The following is an 18,525-nucleotide window of genomic DNA, read 5'->3' as shown; positions in this document are numbered from 1 at the left end:
ATTATACATTAATTTTCGCTAACTTTATCAACATTTTCTCCAATGTAGTATGCACCATTAGTATTCACTGTACCTAACTTTTCACCAATAGAACATACAGATGTTTTCGTATCACATCGTAGTTGCTGCAAATATTTTAAAATACCATTTGTGATCAGTGCTATTTCAATGTTGCAGTGGTTATGTTATAAGATGTGCTTCTAGATTTTTTTTTTTTCCCAATCTTTTTGAGACAGGGTCTCACTCTGTCACCCAGTCTGGAATGCAGTGGTGCAATCATAGCTCACTGCAGCCTTGACCTTTCAGGCTCAAGTAATCCTCCTGCCCTCAGCCTCATGAGTAGCTACAGCCATAGGGGCACACCACCATACCAAGCTAATTTTTTTGTATTTTTGTAGAGACAGAGTTTTGCCTTGTTGCCCAGCTGGTCTCAACCTCCCAGGCTCAGATGATCTACCTGCCTCAGCTGCCCAAAGTGCTGGGATTACAAGTGTAAGTAAGCCACTGCACCTAGCTTTAGATCTTGTTATTTATACATTAAAAAGAGGCACATTATATCACAAATTTCTATTTAATATTTTGTTAACAGTATCAATAAAATTCCTTTTCTTTTCAATCCTATACATTAAAAAAACAATCCCCAATGTCCTCCTGGGGGACCTAGGGTCTTGGCCAAATGCCAAAACTGTTTGCCCATCTTCCCTGCAAGGCAAACAGCTTCCTGCACTCAAATGTACTGATCTCTTCGTTACTCCATCTTATATACGGGAGAATTCTGGAGCCTGGTCAAAGTCTCTTGCCACTCCAAGTATTCTCCATGCCTCTTAACATGCTTCAGTATTAAATGGACAATTCACTTAACCCGACAGCTTCCTGAACCTTCTGGATTCCAGTGACCTTCATCTCTACCCCACTCAATCACCCATTGCACAGCCACTCCACTCAATCACCCATTGCACAGCCACTAAGATCCTGTTATTTGAAACCAAACCAATTCTAAAATCTTAAGTCATGTTTTGAGACGACGATCAGCGTTTCACTTCATTCCAACTGCATTTATCACATGGGAATTATGACATCCACACATAAAACCCATATAATAACCCATTGTTGAAATGCTGGGATCGCCTTTACACTGAAATGATACTGACCACTTCATCATTGTATTTCAATCATTAAGTCTGTCAGTCATACCCTGGAACTGGCTTAGAAATTTCTCTCCCAAAAATCTTACATGCACTTATCCTACTTTCTCACAACATTTTTTCTAACCAGTTCCTGCATAAACTCACGTCCACTCTACCCGCCCTCCAACCTCAGAGACTCCAGACCCATCTCTCCTTACTATTCTAGTCTATTGGCTCTCTTTTGGTATCTTATTTTTTTTCCCTCCTTCCCTACAAGCTTGAATTCAGGACTGATCATTCAAAACAGCATAAGCACCTTTTAGATTCCTGATATACATAGAATTTTAACTCAGCCCAGCAAATCCCAACCCCAAAGCAATGCCAAAGTGTGTTTGTTCCGTTTTTATACTGAGATTGCTGAGAAATGCTAAGGGAAAAGGAAAAACAACAACAACAACAAAAAAACCCCACACAACTATCCAGAATGTTATCATTACAAATTAATGGTCTTTGGTTTTGGATGGACCCTTAGTATCATTTATTGTTTCATTCCTGGTCAGTTCTTTCTCACATCCTCATGGTCACTACTCCAAATATGGCATACTCTCTCAAGCCCCTATTCAGGGAAGTCCATTTCTTTTTTTTTTTCTTCTTCTAAACTTTTTGTAGAGACAAGGTCTCACTATATGTTGTTCCCATTGGTCTTGAACACCTGAGCTCAAGCGACTGGCCTCCCAAAGTGTTAGGATTACAGGCGTGAGCCACCATGCCCAGCCAGTGAAGTCCATGTCGATTTCTTTTCCATCTACATTAGAACATTGAGAGGCCATCGGCCAGGTGTGGTGGCTCACGCCTGTAAACCCAGCATTTTGGGAGGCCGAGGCGGGCGCATCATTTGAGGTCAGGAGTTGGAGACCAGCCTGACCAACGTGGTGAAACCCCGTCTCTACTAAAAATACAAAAAAATTAGCTGCGCATGGTGGCACATGCCTATAGTTCCAGCTACTCAGGAGGCTGAGGTTGCAGTGAGCCGAGATCGCACCACTGCACTCCAGCCTAGGTGACAGAGCGAGACTCTGTCTCAAAACAAGCAAGCAAGCAAGCAAAAAAAAAAAAAAAAAAAAAAACCCAAAACAACAACAACAAAAAAACAGGCCATCAGGTATAATCTTTGATTTTTCTGGCCCCTCTTGCCACCTCTTCCTGCTCCCCTCAAAAGTAACTTCATTTACACTCATCATCTTTTTAACTTTTCTTGCAGTCTTATGGGGGTCCCTCTTATTTCTTTTCTATCTTCTACTTTTGACACTTCCCCAGGCTCTTCTTACAAAGTGAGAAGTGACTTTAAAAACAATGATACTACACTCGTTGTAGTCTGTCTGTGGGAGGACACATCCTCTCAACACCATGCCTTTCTTCTATATTATTTAAGACCTGGTGAAGGCACTATCTTCTTGAAGATACTCTCCGTGGTAATCCCATCTCAATCTTGAGATTGGATTAGACACAAAGATGTCATGTCTTTAACACCCTGAACACAGCACTTATCACACAATATTGTAATTATTTTTTCTGTGCCCACTGAGGGCAGAGTGAATGGATTACTTTGGAGCATAAAACAACTTATAATTCCTTGAAGAATCTATATTGCTCCTAAAATACGAGGATGTATTTAACAATAAACTTTAAAATGAATACAATTATAGGCTCCAGATGAGGCTGATGGCTAGGGTTCTGTGACAAAACATGGGAGTATTTGAGAATATCCTAAAGACTTTCATTTGCTTTGTCAGAGAAGGTATGCTCATATTTGAGGCACAAAACAAATATATAACACTAACCTGTAAGTCATAACTAAAATAAATGAATTGGCTATAAATTTCATATTATTTTTATAACTTTTTATTTTAGCCTTTAAATAAAATTGACTTTTATTAGGTTAAAACTAGTATCCTGTGTAGACTAGACTCTCCATGTTTTTGACGCTTTGAATTTGGCCACTATGTATGTTAAAAGCCATGAAATTTTTACTTTTTACTTCATTTAACAACTGAATTTCTATGTCAGCACACACTACAGAACCAACTATGCAGATTTATAAAGAAAGATAACTTAGAGGTGTCAGTAAGCAGGAAAATCATTCTATGTTACCTAAGGAGATATCTGACCCTTTGAAGGGCTATGGAAACACTCTTCTCATTAAACCTATATTTGAGCCATGACTAAGAGTAACTAACCTAAGGATTCACCTAAATTAGACTTGAAAGAATCAATTAAAAAAAGACACTTTACTTACTGGTGGCAGGAGAGTGTATTATTAATCAAAGAGGGAAGAATTTGGCATGAAAACAAATATAGTCACCCTTTCATATCCATGGAGTCAACCAAGTATGGATCAAAATATTCGAGAAGAAAAATGGAAGGCTGTGTCTGTACGTAACATACACAGACTATTCTTCTTGCCATTATTCCCAATACAGAATAACAATACAGTTATAACAGTGTAACAGCTTTTACATGGCATTTCCATTGTATTATTGTAAGTAATCTAGAAATGATTTAAGGTATACAGGAGGATGTATGTAGGTTATACGCGAATAGTATCCATACAAGGGACTTGAGCATCTGAGGATTTTGGTATTCGTGAGGATTCCTGGAACCAATCCCCTAGGCGATGACTCTATAATGTAACAAGGCCAATGATACAAACAACATATATGCAGATTATGGATAGCATACTAAAGGTATAAATACTCAGCTGAGTTTTGAAACTTTCAGTTACAGGTGATTAGATATTCCAAGTAAATTCTGAAAAGTTTTATTGATCGATAACTGATGTACAATAAATTTTAAAGTGCATGAATTGATGAGTTTTGAAATGTGTATACACCTGTGAAGCTGCCACTACAATCAAGATAATCATCCTCAGCCAGGTGCAGTGACTCACACCTGTAATCCCAGTACTTTGGGAGGCTGAGGTGGGCAGATCACCTGAGGTTGGGAGTTCGAGACCAGCCTGACTAACACGCAGAAACCCTGTCTCTACTAAAAATACAAAAAATTAGCTGGGTGTGGTGGTGGGTGCCTGAATTCAAGCTACTCAGGAGGCTGAGGCAGGAGAATCACTTGAACCTGGGAGGTGGAGGTTGTGGTAGCTGAGATTGCGCCATTGCACTCCAGCCTGTACAATAAAAACGAAACTCGGTCTCAAAAAGAAAGAAAGAAAGAAAAATCATCCTTAAAATTTTATCCCACTACTTCTCACCTCCCCTACTTCAACCTTCAGAAACTAATGATCTGCTTTTTGTCATTATAGATTAGTTGGTATCTTCTAGAATTTTCTAAAATAAAATCTTACAGCATGTACTTTTTCACTTAGTGTGATAACTTCGGGATTCATTCATATTATATCCACACAGCTCATTCCTTTTTATTGCTAACTAGTATTCCACTGTGGGAATATATTACATTTGTTTATCTGTTCATCTGGGTGGTTTCTACATTTGGGTTGTTTCTACATTTTGGCTTTGTGTAGACACATGCTTTCGTTTCTCTTGGATACTCTAAAAAATTTTAAAAACCCTAAAAATATTCTAAGTGTTTCCAGACTACTGACTACTTTTACTGCCTTTCTCATTATTTTTGTAAATGATGTGGATCAAGGCATCAATTTTATGTAAGGCCAAAATACCTTAACTACCAAAAATACATGATCTTAGCATCTTTTTTGCCTTCTGGGAAATTATATTGCTTCTTACATGAGAGGAGGGAAATGTAAGAAGAGTCAATGGCTTATGGCTAGGTCTTGGTTCCATAAAAGTCCACTAAATAAAGCAGGCAAACTCTTGTTTTCTTTTATGAACCACCCTGCAAAGTTTCCTCCAGAACAAACTGGGACCCTTAGTTTTACTTATAGCGCAGATAGCTCTGACTCCAAATGTGTCCCAGATTAGCTAAGATTTACAAGCTCAATGGGAAAAGCTACCACATTTTTCTATTATTACAGAAGAAAATGGCTAAAAATACTTGCTTCAGTTAGAAAAAACTATTTGACCTTTGAAATACAGAACAGAAGCATGATTATATTTTGGCTGAATTTCCTGTAACTTATTTCCGAAGTTTTGAAAGTTTGTCAAACTATTTATCCTAGTTACCTTTGGGAAAACAGAAGTTTAACAAACTTGTATTTTTAGTCCAGTATTCTAATTTTAGGCATTGTGTTCAGGATAAAATAATCCAAAAACTTCTTAGAGATAGAGGTAACTTTCAACATGAAATGTCTGAACTAAAATCAGTTTTGTAGACAATCCAATTATGTCCCAAGGCTTATGGCTCAGGATATAACTGGACTGTCTACAAAAGAGCTATGCCAGATTTACCCAATTATGAAATAATGTTGATATTCACTGAAAATGTGTTTTGATAAAATTACTCTATTGAAATATAACTGGCATTCTTTTACACAGGTGTAAGATATATACAGGCCTATTTTTAAATGCAATAAAATGGAGAATTTATATAAAATATTTTTGATTAAAAATTCAGATTAATTTGACTTCATGCTTATCCATATTATTTTTTAAAAGTAACTAGCAAAATGTCTAGATAACCCTGAAACAAATTTTCACTATTTTACATCTAAAATTCTTAGTTTCCTATGGTAACTTCCCTTTCACATTTACAATCCTTTGCTAAGAATACAAGGAATTATAACACTTACTCACGATGGAAACACATGATTTAACTGTTTCTCCCTAGAAGCAGGACACCTTACAGGAGAAAACTCTTTCTCAATTGTCTAACTTCACGGTCATTCTCCTTCATAATCTGACTAGGTAAAACATGGAGTAGGATACATTCCGAAACTTCCACTTCACTTCTAAGATCTGCCTCCTGAAACCTTCGTTATCTGAGTGTGTGCACACTCATGCACGTGTGACTGTGTGGGAGGTAGAGGTTGTTGGTTTTCTTTGGCAAGATTGAACTACAAAGACACATTGTTAAGAAGGGGAGAAAAAGGCTGGCCTATTTTCTTATATAAATATATGCAATTTCCCTACCCCATGTCTAGCAATTTCCTTAAATATCAACACTATTTTATTTTCCTTATTGAACCCAATGAAACATATTATATTCATTGCATATAAAAATATTAACATAGGCCAGGAGCAGTGGTTCATGCCTGTAATCCCAACACTTTGGGAGGCCAAGGTGGGTGGATCACCTGAGGTCAGGAGTTCGAGACCAGCCTAACCAACATGGTGAAACCCTGTCTCTACTAAAAATACAAAAAAATTAGCTGGGCGTGGTGGTGTGCGCCTGTAATCCCAACTATTTGGGAGGCTGAGGCAGGAGAATCACTTGAACCCACGAGGCGGAGGTTGCAGTGAGCCGAGATCATGCCATTGCACTCCAGCCTGGGTGATGAGCGAAATTTCATTTCAAAAAAATAAATAAATAAAATAAGAATTAATGACTCGGGGAGCTACCTAGTCAATGTTACTTTCTTAAAGCTATTCTGTCTTTAGCAAATACTGCATTACACAAGAGTGTATCCGTTTCTGGATGATATATGGCATAGGAGTAAGAGTTTTTGCAGGGAGGATGGTAATCAATTTGTTTAAGGAAGACTCACTTAGTGAACTAAAAATCCAAATTTAGAAATGGAGAATAACTCTAAAAATATATATCTTGTAAATAGTTTGCCTTAGTGATAGCAGTTTATGTCAACAATTCTAAAAATAGAAAAAAATGCCATTTCTTCCAACTGTTTAAGATAGAGGTCTTGCCATACCTCATTTTCCAACACAGCTTTAAACTATAATAGAACATTTTATTATTTCTAAAGTCATTAAAACACTGAGCCAATGCTTTATTTTTTTTAATGTTTATGCCATTTACCAAAGAAGCTTTAACTTCAGAACAACTTTTTTGATTAAAAAAAGTATACACATGGATTCGGGGACAGTTATGAGAACTATATGATAATCTTAAACTCTGAAAAGTCACATCCAAAACAGGATGGCAGTTTGGTGTTCCCTAGCATTATCCTAGGATTCTACACTCTTTCTCACAGACTTCTGGAATTAGGCCTTTTGTAATCTGTATTACTTAATCATGGTCTCAAAGTTACTACAGCACTGTTCAAATAACAAGAGGCAAGTGAAATAACAAATGAAAAAGCAAATGAAAAAACAAATGAAATAGCCAGTTAAAAGTGTGCAGGGTGTGAGGCTAAATCTTCCCTCTTATACAAAGTTTTCAACATACCCATTAAAAATAAAATATAATATATCCATTGGAAAACATTCAAAAATCCATGATTTATTTAATATTAGAACTTCAAAGAGAAATATAATGTTAGAAAAAGTATTAACAGGATTTTGAAAAGCTAACATGAAAGACAGTTTGAAAGGAAAAATGCCAAATATTTTACTTTTACTAAATTCAGGAAAAAAAATGGTTGTTGGCAATTATTTTCATAAAGGTCAGAACAATGGTATTATTTTGTTCTCATTAACTACAACTGTGAACATCTGAACCTCTTCAGTACTGAGAGGTAATGGTGTAGTACAATATCCTCAACAGCAATACTGTGGGCTTTATCATTCATTAAACCAGTGACTGACCCTGGTGTTTATTCATTACCACCCATAAGGAAAGGCAATTACACATTATTCAATAGTTGCAAAATATTTACACTGTAATTTCTATACAGACTGAAGCAATTACTTGCCCAGAAACAAAAGTAATCCCATATCACACTTTTGACCACCTAAATTGGAATTACACTGGCTACCGAGTTAAGATGTCTTTATACAGCAGTATTGTCCTTATTTCTGAGTAGTTTCAAGAATTCTCTAATTTTCTTTTTTTGAGGCACTCTCACTCTGTCACCCAGGCTGGATGGAGTGCAGTGGCACAATCTCAGCTCACTGAACTTCCCAGACTCAGGCCATCCTCCCACCTCAGCCTCCTGAGTAGCTGGGACTATAGGTGCATGCCACCAAGCCCAGCTAATTTTTCTATTTTTAGTAGAGACAGAGTTTCACCATATTGGCCAGGCTGGTCTCGAACTTCTGACCTCAGGTGATTTGCCTGCCTCAGCCTCTCAAAGTGCTGGGATTACAGGCGTGAGCCACTGTGCCCTGCCTCAAGAATTCTCATAAGGGCACTTGGGAATGAATCTCACCCAAAGCCTTAAAAGAGAAATGAAGAGGGGAGGGGGGAGGTGGGAGGGAGATATAGCATTAGGAGATATACCTAATGTAAATGACGAGTTAATGGGTGCAGCACACCAACATGGCACATGTATACATCTGTAACAAACCTGCATGTTGTGCACATGTACCCTAGAACTTAAAGTATAATAAAAAAGAAAAAAAAAAAGGAAAAAAAAAGAGAAATGAAGAATCTTTACTGGTAAGAAAGGGTATAAGCAAGGTTCTTACTATGGAGAAAAGCTTGTGAGCAGAGTAACAGCAACAAGGTAGCAGAGTGCACCTAGCTAATGGAAGAGTTACTGGCTTAACTGGAACCAGTGAGTGAGAAGGCTACTGACCACAGACCATGAGCCAGTTGCAGAGTTTAAACTTGATCTCATAGGTACTAGGGAACCCCAGATACCAAGAACCAAAGTCTCTCTCTCTTTTTTTTTTTTTAAGATGGAGTTTTGCTCTTTTCGCCCAGGCCAGAGTGCAATGCCACGATCTGGACTCATTGCAACCTCTGCCTCCCGGGTTCAGGTGATTCTCCTGCCTCAGCCTCCTGAGCAGCTGGGATTGCAGGCACCTGCCACAACACCCAGCTAATTTTTGTATTTTTAGTAGAGACAGGGTTTCACCATGTTGACCAGGCTGGTCTCAAACTCCTGACTTCAGGTGATCCACCTGCTTCAGCCTCCCAAAGTGCTGGGATTACAGGCGTGAGCCACCGCCCCCAGTCCAAGAACCATATTCTTAAGCACAAGAGAAGGTAGAAGGGTTCGCACTCAAGGGGGACTATCTTTCCTCAAAGTGCTTCTCTCAAAAGACCTTGAAACAGAAGCTAGAGTGCATTCCTAAACCCACTCGCTCAAAAGGTCTCTCCAATTTACAAGTGAGCACTGATGTGTGACAGAGATATGACTAGAAAATAGCATTAACTGCTCAATCTCACAAAGCAAAGATGTTTACAGTTTCAAAAAGTTTCTTCTGAGAATGGAAATTGCTTTTGAAACATAAAAATCTTAAGTAATCAAAATGAAATTAAAATGTTAAGTTCTTTGGCCGGGCACGGTGGCTCATGCCTATAATCCCAGCACTTTGGGAGGTCAAGGCGGGCAGATCACCTGAGGTTGGGAGTTCGAGACCAGCCTGACCAACATGGAGAAACCCCATCTCCATCAAAAATACAAAATTAGCCGGGCATGGTGGTGAATGCCTGTAATCCCAGCTACTTGGGAGGCTGAGGCAGGAGAATCACTTGAACCCGGGAGGCAGAGGTTGCGGTGAGCAAAGATCACCCACGCCACTGCACTCCAACTGGGCAACAAGGGCAAAACTCCGTCTCAAAATAAAAATAAAAATAAAAAGTTAAGCTCTGTAAGGATGAATTTTTCTAAAATTCTGCCAACACAGTGTAATAAATTAAGGTGACAATTTCCATATTTAACTAAGAAGATATATAAATGCCTTTAAAGTTTTTTCAAAATTTTACATTTCAGTATCACTAAGCCCATGGATCTTGGAATTTTCCATTAACCTCACTCATACTGATGTTAGTGTACACGAGCACAGCACCCTACAACAGCCACGTGATTTGTTAATCCTGCTGGAAGTACTTAAAGACAGCTTTTCTAGTACTTCATAAGCATTTTGAAGTTTGGTGGCTTTCCACATCCCACAGCATATGAGGTATATGATGTGTCATTAGAAAATGACACTGCTCTCACTATTGCTTGCTAACTCAGCTGCATTAATATCTATTAAAAAAGTATAACTTAAAAAACCAGTAACTTTGAACAACAGTGCCTGGTATTCAGATATTGAATGATGTCTTTATACCCTCTGTTCTTTGGGACTGAAATATCCTTTCTAGCTTTCTTGACTATTCTGAGAAACACTAGTTAAAGCCATCTTCACTTAAGATATGACTCTTCTGGGCAGACATGGTGGTTCACGCCTGTAATCCCAGCACTTTGGGAGGCCGAGGCAGGCGGATCACGAGGTCAACAGATGGGGACCACCCTGGATAACATGGTGAAACCTTGTCTCTACTAAAAATACAAAATATTAGCCGGGCGTGGTGGCAGGTGCCTGTAATCACAGCTACTCAGGAGGGTGAGGCAGGAGAATCGCTTGAACCTGGGGGGCGGAGGTTGCAGTGAGCCAAGATCACGCCACTGAACTCAAGCCTGGGCAACAGAGCAAGGCTCCGTCTCAAAAAAAAAAAAAAAAAAAAAAAAAAAAAGGAAGAAGAAGAAAGAAAAAGATACGACTCTTCTTTGTGATCTATTTCCTGACAACTACCTTATGGTTATTTAGAAAATAATAGGATGAGAAAAATATACACATGCTTTCCTCATACAAATACCTCCAGATTTCTTGATCTGAGCTATTTCAAATATAACCCTATACTTGATTTTCATACATTTAACTGTTAATTTTCCACAATTATGTCAGGTAAATATTATACATTGACAACTAAAGCATATATAACAAACCAGTATTTTAATCTCCAGCATATGCAAAGATTTTAAAAAACCTCTTTCAAGTTTTTTGCTGTGGTCTGGGCAAATCTAAGTAATTACCACTAATCTTCACATCTTAGAAACTTTACTACTAATAAGGCTCATCTTTTCTAAAGCTTTACTATTTAAAAAAATCTAAGAATTCCTAATAATTTTAATAACAGTAAGGATTTACTTTTCTATTCAAGTATGAAACAAAGATCAAGAAGAACTTGACTATTTACCAGATTCAGGGTATAAGACCTTGGGAAAAAAGGAAACAAGTTCAACATTTTTATGGCATGGAGGACTTTTTACCTGAATCCAAATCTCCTTTGAGTTAATTTCTGCTCCTATATTAGTTTCTATTTCATTTATCATGAATAAAAGTCTTCTTTCAGAAACACTTCAGGCCTGGTGTGGTGGCTCACGCCTGTAATCCCAGCACTTTGGGAGGCTGAGGCAGGCGGATCACGAGGTCAGGAGATTGAGACCATCCTGGCTTACATGGTGAAACCCCGTCTCTACTAAAAAATACAAAAAAAATTAGCTGGGTGTGGTGGCGGCCGCCTGTAGTCCCAGCTACTCGGGAAGCTGAGGCAGGAGAATGGCATGAACCCAGGAGGTGGAGATTGCAGTGAACCGAGATTACGCCACTGCACTCCAGCCTGGACGACAGAGCGAGACTCTGTCTCAAAAATGAAACAAAAAGACAAAACAAAACAAAAACAAAACAAAACAAAACAAAAAAAAAACCACTTCAGAGAAATGGCAAAGAAAAAAATGGCTTCATGTTATAAAGACCCAATGCTATGCTGCACTTCACAGTCAAATGGGATATTAGTGCCCCCTCATCATAAGAATGTCTATGCTTGACTTTGGTGAAGATGGGTTATTATGAGTTATCCCTTGCTTGGTCTTTTGATGAATGGAGGCATTTATGAGACAGATAAAGAAGAATAGAGATTTTCCTTCTCACAAAATTAACTGGTCTCTATGAAGACTGTATCTGACTTTTATCATCATGGTGCTCCAATGGACAACTTAACAGTATCCAAAATGAGCAGAATTTTGCCAACTCCTACTTCTACAGCAGATTCTAAAACAATGTACTTATTTAGCCTAGTGCAGAATAAGCTTCATAGAATGTGAGGCATTTTATGGTTGCTTTTGCCCCAAGAGAAGTAGAATGATCCTCTGGCTCCAAATTTCTTCTAATCTTGCAGACCCCAAACACCTAAAATCTTTTTGGTTTTAAGAATGAGATTCTTCCCACAAGTCAGACAAGTGCCTGTGTTAGAAGAAAAAATGGCCACAATCTTTCCTTCTAAATAAGATGCCTTCACAACCAGGGTTCCCTGGGGTCCATCAGAGAATGCTGATAAAAGCCAACAAGAAAACCTGAAACACTATCCAGGCAGACCCACTCCTGATAATTTTGATGTTTTTCCTTTAGAATGTCCACTAGAAAGAATTTTTCTCTTCCACATAGTATCATGACTAAAATTTCCTAAACTAGCCTACCCAAGTAAGTACTGCTTTTGTTACTGTTCAATTTATTAATTCCTTTAAATCATTACACACACTATTTAAGCTATTCAAATAAAAATGAGACATACCTAGAAGCTGATAGGATGTACGACTGAGACACAATACATTTAAATATAGAATAAAAAAGACCTCCATGGAATCAGAACAAACAGAAACTCCCTAGGAGGAGCAGGGAGGGAGCAGACTGTGTAGACTTTCTTGGAAGGGCGACGTTAACCTCAGTATCAAAGATGGCTCAAAGTTATACTCTGGGCTAATGTCCAATAAGGATAGGACCCTGGAATGTAAGTTTATCTTTCCTAATTTAATATCTTTTTTTTTTTTCCAGTGCTAAAACATCAGATAAGAGCCTACCTGACATTTTGGAGAATTTGCTGTGCTGGGATTGATATTCCGCATTGCCTAAGAGTAAAAAATAAGATGGATAAAAATTACTTTAAGCCACATGGTCTGGCTGTGTAGGCTGACTTACAAATTGTATCCAGACATATCACCATAGCACAGAATTCCCAAGCTACCCAAGAAGAAGCAGACTGAGGAAGACAGGAGCCAATGGAGTCACCATATAACAAAACTGGAACCTCAGAAGTTTTTAACAGCATTGAGGATAGGACAGCAAGACTTTAGGTGTCAGAACTAAAAAAAATTTGATATTGGTCACGAAGGTTCTTTGCTTCTGAGTATTATTAGATAAAGCAGATACAATATATTTGATGTTTCAGTGGTAAGATAAACTATCAATGGAAGAAGTTCACAGGAAGCCAAAAGACTTAAGATACACTGAATTCATTGTGATTACTTAAAAAAAAAATCCAAAAAATATTAGTATGAGAATAGAGCAGGTCTGTCAACTTCAACATAAGAAAAGATGAGACAGTAGGTAGTAAAGATGAAACAAAGAAGTTACCTTTAAAGGAAGTGAAGCTATTCTGTCCAGGACCCATCACCCAGAGTAAGATTGAGAATTAAGATTTAGGGAAATTCTTTGAAAGTAGAGTTTTACAAAGAGCAGCGTTTGCCCACCAAAAAACCCCAGGATGATCTATGGCATAAAACAAAATGGCGAATGGCCCCATTTCTAGACTTTACAAATTATCTTAAAAACAGTATGATTTTAACATTAGTAATTAAAGAACTGTTTTTTAGTTTTTTGATTTTGACAGTTTTTATTCATAGTGAAATTGAGACCTGTATTTACTCAGAACAACTACTACTCGGTAACAACAAAATGAAAAACAATGAAAATAGGTTACATAAAACATTTTTAAATTGCTTTATTTTTTTCTATTAGCCACATAATTATATTTTTGATGGTTCTACCGTGTTCTAACAATAGCAGGTGAAACATCTTCTTTATGGTAATTTGTTAGAAAGTCAGAGGTACAATAATGCTTCCTTTCTCCATCTTTTTTATGTCAGATAAAGAAACATTTCTTTCAAGATCACTTTATAGGGGCCAAAAGGAAAACTTCCCCTCTGCCCTCTAAAGGTTCGCTGAAAATGAACTAATAGACAAATTAATTGGAGAAAAGGGCATACAAATTTATTTAAAGTACCCAAGTATGGGGGAAATTGCAAGAGAATGATTACCCAATAACTAAGTTCCAAATACTATATAATACCTTTCTTCACAGGGGAAGGGAACATGAGGGAAATGAGGCCATTTTGAAGGGCAGTAAATGATTCGTAGGAAGAATGAATGGGCCCAGTGCTCAGACAATGGTTAGTAAATAATTCTCTTTGGAAACTGAATGGGATCTGAGAACAGACAATAGTCTGGGCAAAGTTCCTCTGAGCTTTCTAGGTGTGATATTTAATTTTTAGTCTTTTCCTCTGTCATACAAGTTTCAGTCTTCTCTGGTTAATGAAATTTTGGGGAGGGGATCAACGGCAATTGTATTCCTTTTTGGGGGGTCTGGTTTCTAGGTAGATAAAGGAACTTCAAAGAACAGCCTCATCCTGTGCTTTGGGAGAGAACTTGAGGCTGCTTCCTTAGTTTAGTCTGTCAAAGAATCATATTTTGTAGCATCATTTTCTGAGCCCCAACAAGTTCCTGACATCATATGTTGGCACATACTGTCTTACTCCTTCTATCAGGGTTTACCTTTGATGCCAATCACACTAGATGGACAGATTACCGACAAAGCACAGTTTAAAAGTGAGCCTGTCTCAGAAGCCATGGCTTAATTTAACTCCTTAAATACCAGTTCCTCAAACCCCAAATCAGAGTTCAGGTGGTACTGAGTTCATATATTTTTACTGACACTCAAGAGATACTTTTAAAATATAGCCCTAAAAAAAAAAAAAAAAAACAAAAAAAAACAGACCTTTAAGTGCCTACTTCCTGGTAACGGAAATGTAGAGTTGTGTTTTTTTTTTGTTTTTTTTTTTTTTAGAGACAGGGTCTTACACCATGTTGCCCAGGCTGGTTTCAAACTCCTGGGCTCAAGGAAGCCTCCTGCCTCAGTCTCCCAAAGTGCTGGGATTAGAGGCATGGGCCACCATGAGCCACCATGCCTGACCAAGTATGATGATTTTTAAATGTTTATACTTAGCATGCTGTGATTTAGGTGGGGAAAAAACAGCATAGATACATGTATTTTATGTATGTAAACAGAGTATCTCTGGAAAAATGAACAAAAAACCTAAGAAACTCATAGTTATTCAGGCCCCATAGGAGAGAACCAGAAAAACAGGGAAAAGCTCTTATTTTGAGTCTACTTTCACCTTTTGTACATTTATCACTATTATACCTTGTTTCTATTATCTATTCAAAAAAATTTTATATAGAAATGTAAAAAATATCTACACTACTTAACAAAAGACCTTATCCCCAATATCTGAACTTAGATTTAACCACTCTGAAATAAGTAAAAATTAATGTTGACATTAATTATATATATGAGGAACATAAAGACCAACAGTACCTTCTAGAAGAAAGCTGATAGAAATGGTGATTAAAGGGCTTCAAGCTCTCTACTGCTATGTCCTACTTTTCCCAACATAAAAAAACATCCATAAGCAGGTCATTTTAAAGCACACTGGCATCTTCTAAACTTGAAGATAACTTTTTTATTTTTGAGACAGAGTCACGCTCTGTCACCCAGGCTCGAGCGCAGTGGCATAATCTTGGCTCACTGAACCTCTGCCTCTGAGGCTCAAGTGATTCTTGTGCCTCAACCTCCCGAGTAGCTGGGATTACAGGTGTGCGCCACCACACTTGGCTAATTTTTATATTTTTAGTAGAGATGGGGTTTCGCTAAGTTGTCCAGGCTGGCCTTGAACTCCTGGCCTCAAGTGATCTGCCCACTCTGGCCTCCCAAAGTGCTGGGATTACAGGCGTGAGCCACCGCACCTGGCCAAAGGTAATATTTATTTTGTTTTAAATGAAAATTCTTAGATTCGGTAATACTGAAGTATATTTCATTTGAGAAATGTCATATTGGTGTATCCCACCACATAAGTTATTAATAAAGGATATTTTCTCCCAAGTGATGTTCTAGAATTTCCCCTTTAGTGAAATCCTCAGAAAAACAGCAATCCATAATTCTATGTAGGTTAGAGAAAGCATCCTTGCTTCCTTCACTTCTTGCTCAATTGCAATGACCATGACCAAAACAGCTCTTCACGATACAGGTTTCCAAGTCACATCCCTTGAAACCTGATCAAAGGCCATTCACAGTCACGAAACTAAGACAAGGACAGGGCTGGATAGAATGCTTCTGTGTCGCTCAGTTTTACAAAGACAACATTCCTCTGTAACTAATAAATGTTAAAATGCAATCTGCCCAACTTTAAGAAAACAAACCCCAAAAAGTGGAAGGCTGGTTTCTAACCTGTGGCCTCACCTGCCGAAGCAGTTCTTGTTGTTTCAGCCGCAGTCTCTCCTTCTCCATCTGGAGCTGCTGCAGTCGCATCTGTTGCTGCTGGTTGGAGCTGCTGCCACCCATGACGCCTCCCTGTGGGCTCTGGGGAGCCAGGGGTGGTGGTTGTTTCACTGGAGCACTCTGACTGATTCTCTGGTTCATGGCTGAAATGAAAAGAAAAAAAAAATCTGTCCTAAAAAACTAGCGAAGGAAGAGAAAATGATAATTTAATTATTCAAAAGCAATTTGGGATATTCAATGTAGCTTTTCTGGGCAAGAAGACTGGAAATAACCTAAAAATCCATCAATATTACAATGACTACATTAATTTATTATTACTGTTGTCACAAGATACAAGGAAGTCATAAGAGAAAAGAAACAAGAGGTAGTTTTAACAGGCAATGATGATAAGGAATAGTTTCTAAGGACTTACTAAATTAAAAGCAAGGTAAAGTGTTAAAAAAAGAGGGGAGGGAGTGGGAGTGAATATATATTGCATATTCAGAGAATATAAAAATTGATGAATAGCTAAGAAGCAACTAACATCTTTTGGTTCCAGAGATGAGAAACTAGCTGACTAAAGGACAAAGCTGGAGAACCTTATTTATAACTTCTGAAGTGTGAATGATGTAAATTCATTACTTCTTATGAAATATAAAAATGTAATTAAAAATTCATCCACAAAAACTAAGACAAAGCATTCCAAGCAGCAAAGCCCATGAAAATAATCAGCCCTTAATATATCCACATACACATCCCAATAAAGCAAGTAGATTAAAATGATATGATGCTTGCTCATATCAAGTTGAGTTCACAAGTATTTGGATGACACAGATTTGTCTCATTTGACACCATGGCACACACAGCACAAAGCCTAGATAGCAAAAAAAAAAATTTTTTTTTTGAAGCTGTAATACACTATTTGGTGGTCAGAAATGGACTGGGTTTTCATACTGGTGAATTTCTGTCACTGATACAACACTGATCAAACTGTGGATTAACCCCAGTGGGCAGAGGGAAGTTTTATGTGAAAATGTTAGTAAAAATAATAAACCTTTTCAGATACATATTCGACTTAAGTTGAAATTTTGGGTCACTCTTTCTACTAAATGTTTAGTACACATTGACTAAAGAAAACCCCAGGTCCCAATGGCTTTGTAGTCATTCAAGGAAGAAATAACACCAATCTTACACAATCTCTTCCAGAGCATAACAAGGATGGAATATTTTCCAACACTTATAAGGCCAGCATAACCTTGATACCATACAAGGATATTAAAAGAAAGGAAAATTACAGGCCAATCTCTCATATAAACCTTGCTACAAAAATCCTAAATAACATACACTGACAGCTCTTATAACTTAATGGTCTCCCAGTCACACAGCAAACTCCTCGTGATTTTTAATGTGTCCCATTATAACAGACTGCCTGCTTGGTAAATGCCATTTCTTCTTGGAGACTACTTGAGGAAAAACCTCACAAAGCTGAGTCCATCCTATACATTAAAAATTTTCTTCTCTCAAGGAATTGCCTGGGAACGTTTCCATATTGTCTACTGACGTTTCCTGCCTGATTCTAATTTTTTGTTTACAAATTTATATGCTCCCTCAGACTGAGTGCCAGAGTATGGGCCATATCCTAGTCATCTATGTGTCCTCAATACCTAGCACAGCATCTGGTACGAAGTGCGTGCTGAAAAAATACTGAGCCAGAAACTATTTAAGACAATAGAGAAGTCCTACTATTAATTTCTCTTTAGATTACCACACTTTTTTTTTTTTTTCCTTTTCTGTCTTACTATGTTGCCCGGGCTGGTCTCAAACACCTGGCTTCAAACAATCCTACTGTCTGTCTCTCAAGTAGCTGAGACTGCAGGCAAGCACCATACCTGGCTCAGGACTGCCCAATTCTTCTATCAGGCTAGCATAGTACTGAGACAGAACCAAGGATATTACAGAGAGGAAAATTACAGACCAGTCTCTCTCAGAATAATGCCTTGGTTCAATCCAATCTTCTCAGCTAGTTAAGATGACTGCATTATTCACTTAGTTCCCTTTTTTCTGCTCTTATTTTTTTCCCTCCAGCTTTTCTGTATTTCATTTTCTAACTTTTAAGTTGAACTTAATTCATTTCAATCTTTTTTTGGAAGACTTAAGTCAATTAATTTACCCTTAAGTCCTGCTTTACCTGCATCCCACATGTTTTGAAATAGTATAATTCATGACTGTTCTATTCCAAAAACGTGTAATTTCTATGGTGACTTACATTTAA

General features: G+C 37.8%; 1 protein-coding gene across 27 annotated transcripts in view; it reads right to left on the bottom strand.

The window, feature by feature from the left end:
* Nucleotides 1–18,525, bottom strand: part of YAP1 (Yes1 associated transcriptional regulator) — a 124,965-nt gene that overhangs the window by 11,176 nt on the left and 95,264 nt on the right. For 8 of the 27 annotated variants that reach the window (XM_005579444.5, XM_005579445.5, XM_005579452.5 and 5 more), the window contains 2 exons: nt 16,224–16,417; nt 12,742–12,789 (listed from right to left, as the gene is read on the bottom strand). In XM_005579444.5, the coding sequence (XP_005579501.2) occupies nt 12,742–12,789; nt 16,224–16,417 (242 nt within the window). The remainder of the gene's footprint in view (nt 1–12,741; nt 12,790–16,223; nt 16,418–18,525) is intronic. The other 19 variants (XM_005579451.5, XM_005579450.5, XM_005579455.5 and 16 more) reach the window with 3 other exon arrangements.

Source organism: Macaca fascicularis, chromosome 14 (assembly GCF_037993035.2).
Source record: "Macaca fascicularis isolate 582-1 chromosome 14, T2T-MFA8v1.1".
In the NCBI taxonomy this organism is placed as follows: domain Eukaryota; kingdom Metazoa; phylum Chordata; class Mammalia; order Primates; family Cercopithecidae; genus Macaca; species Macaca fascicularis.
Note: the sequence above shows the minus strand (reverse complement) of the source record. Positions and strands in the feature narration are given on the sequence as shown.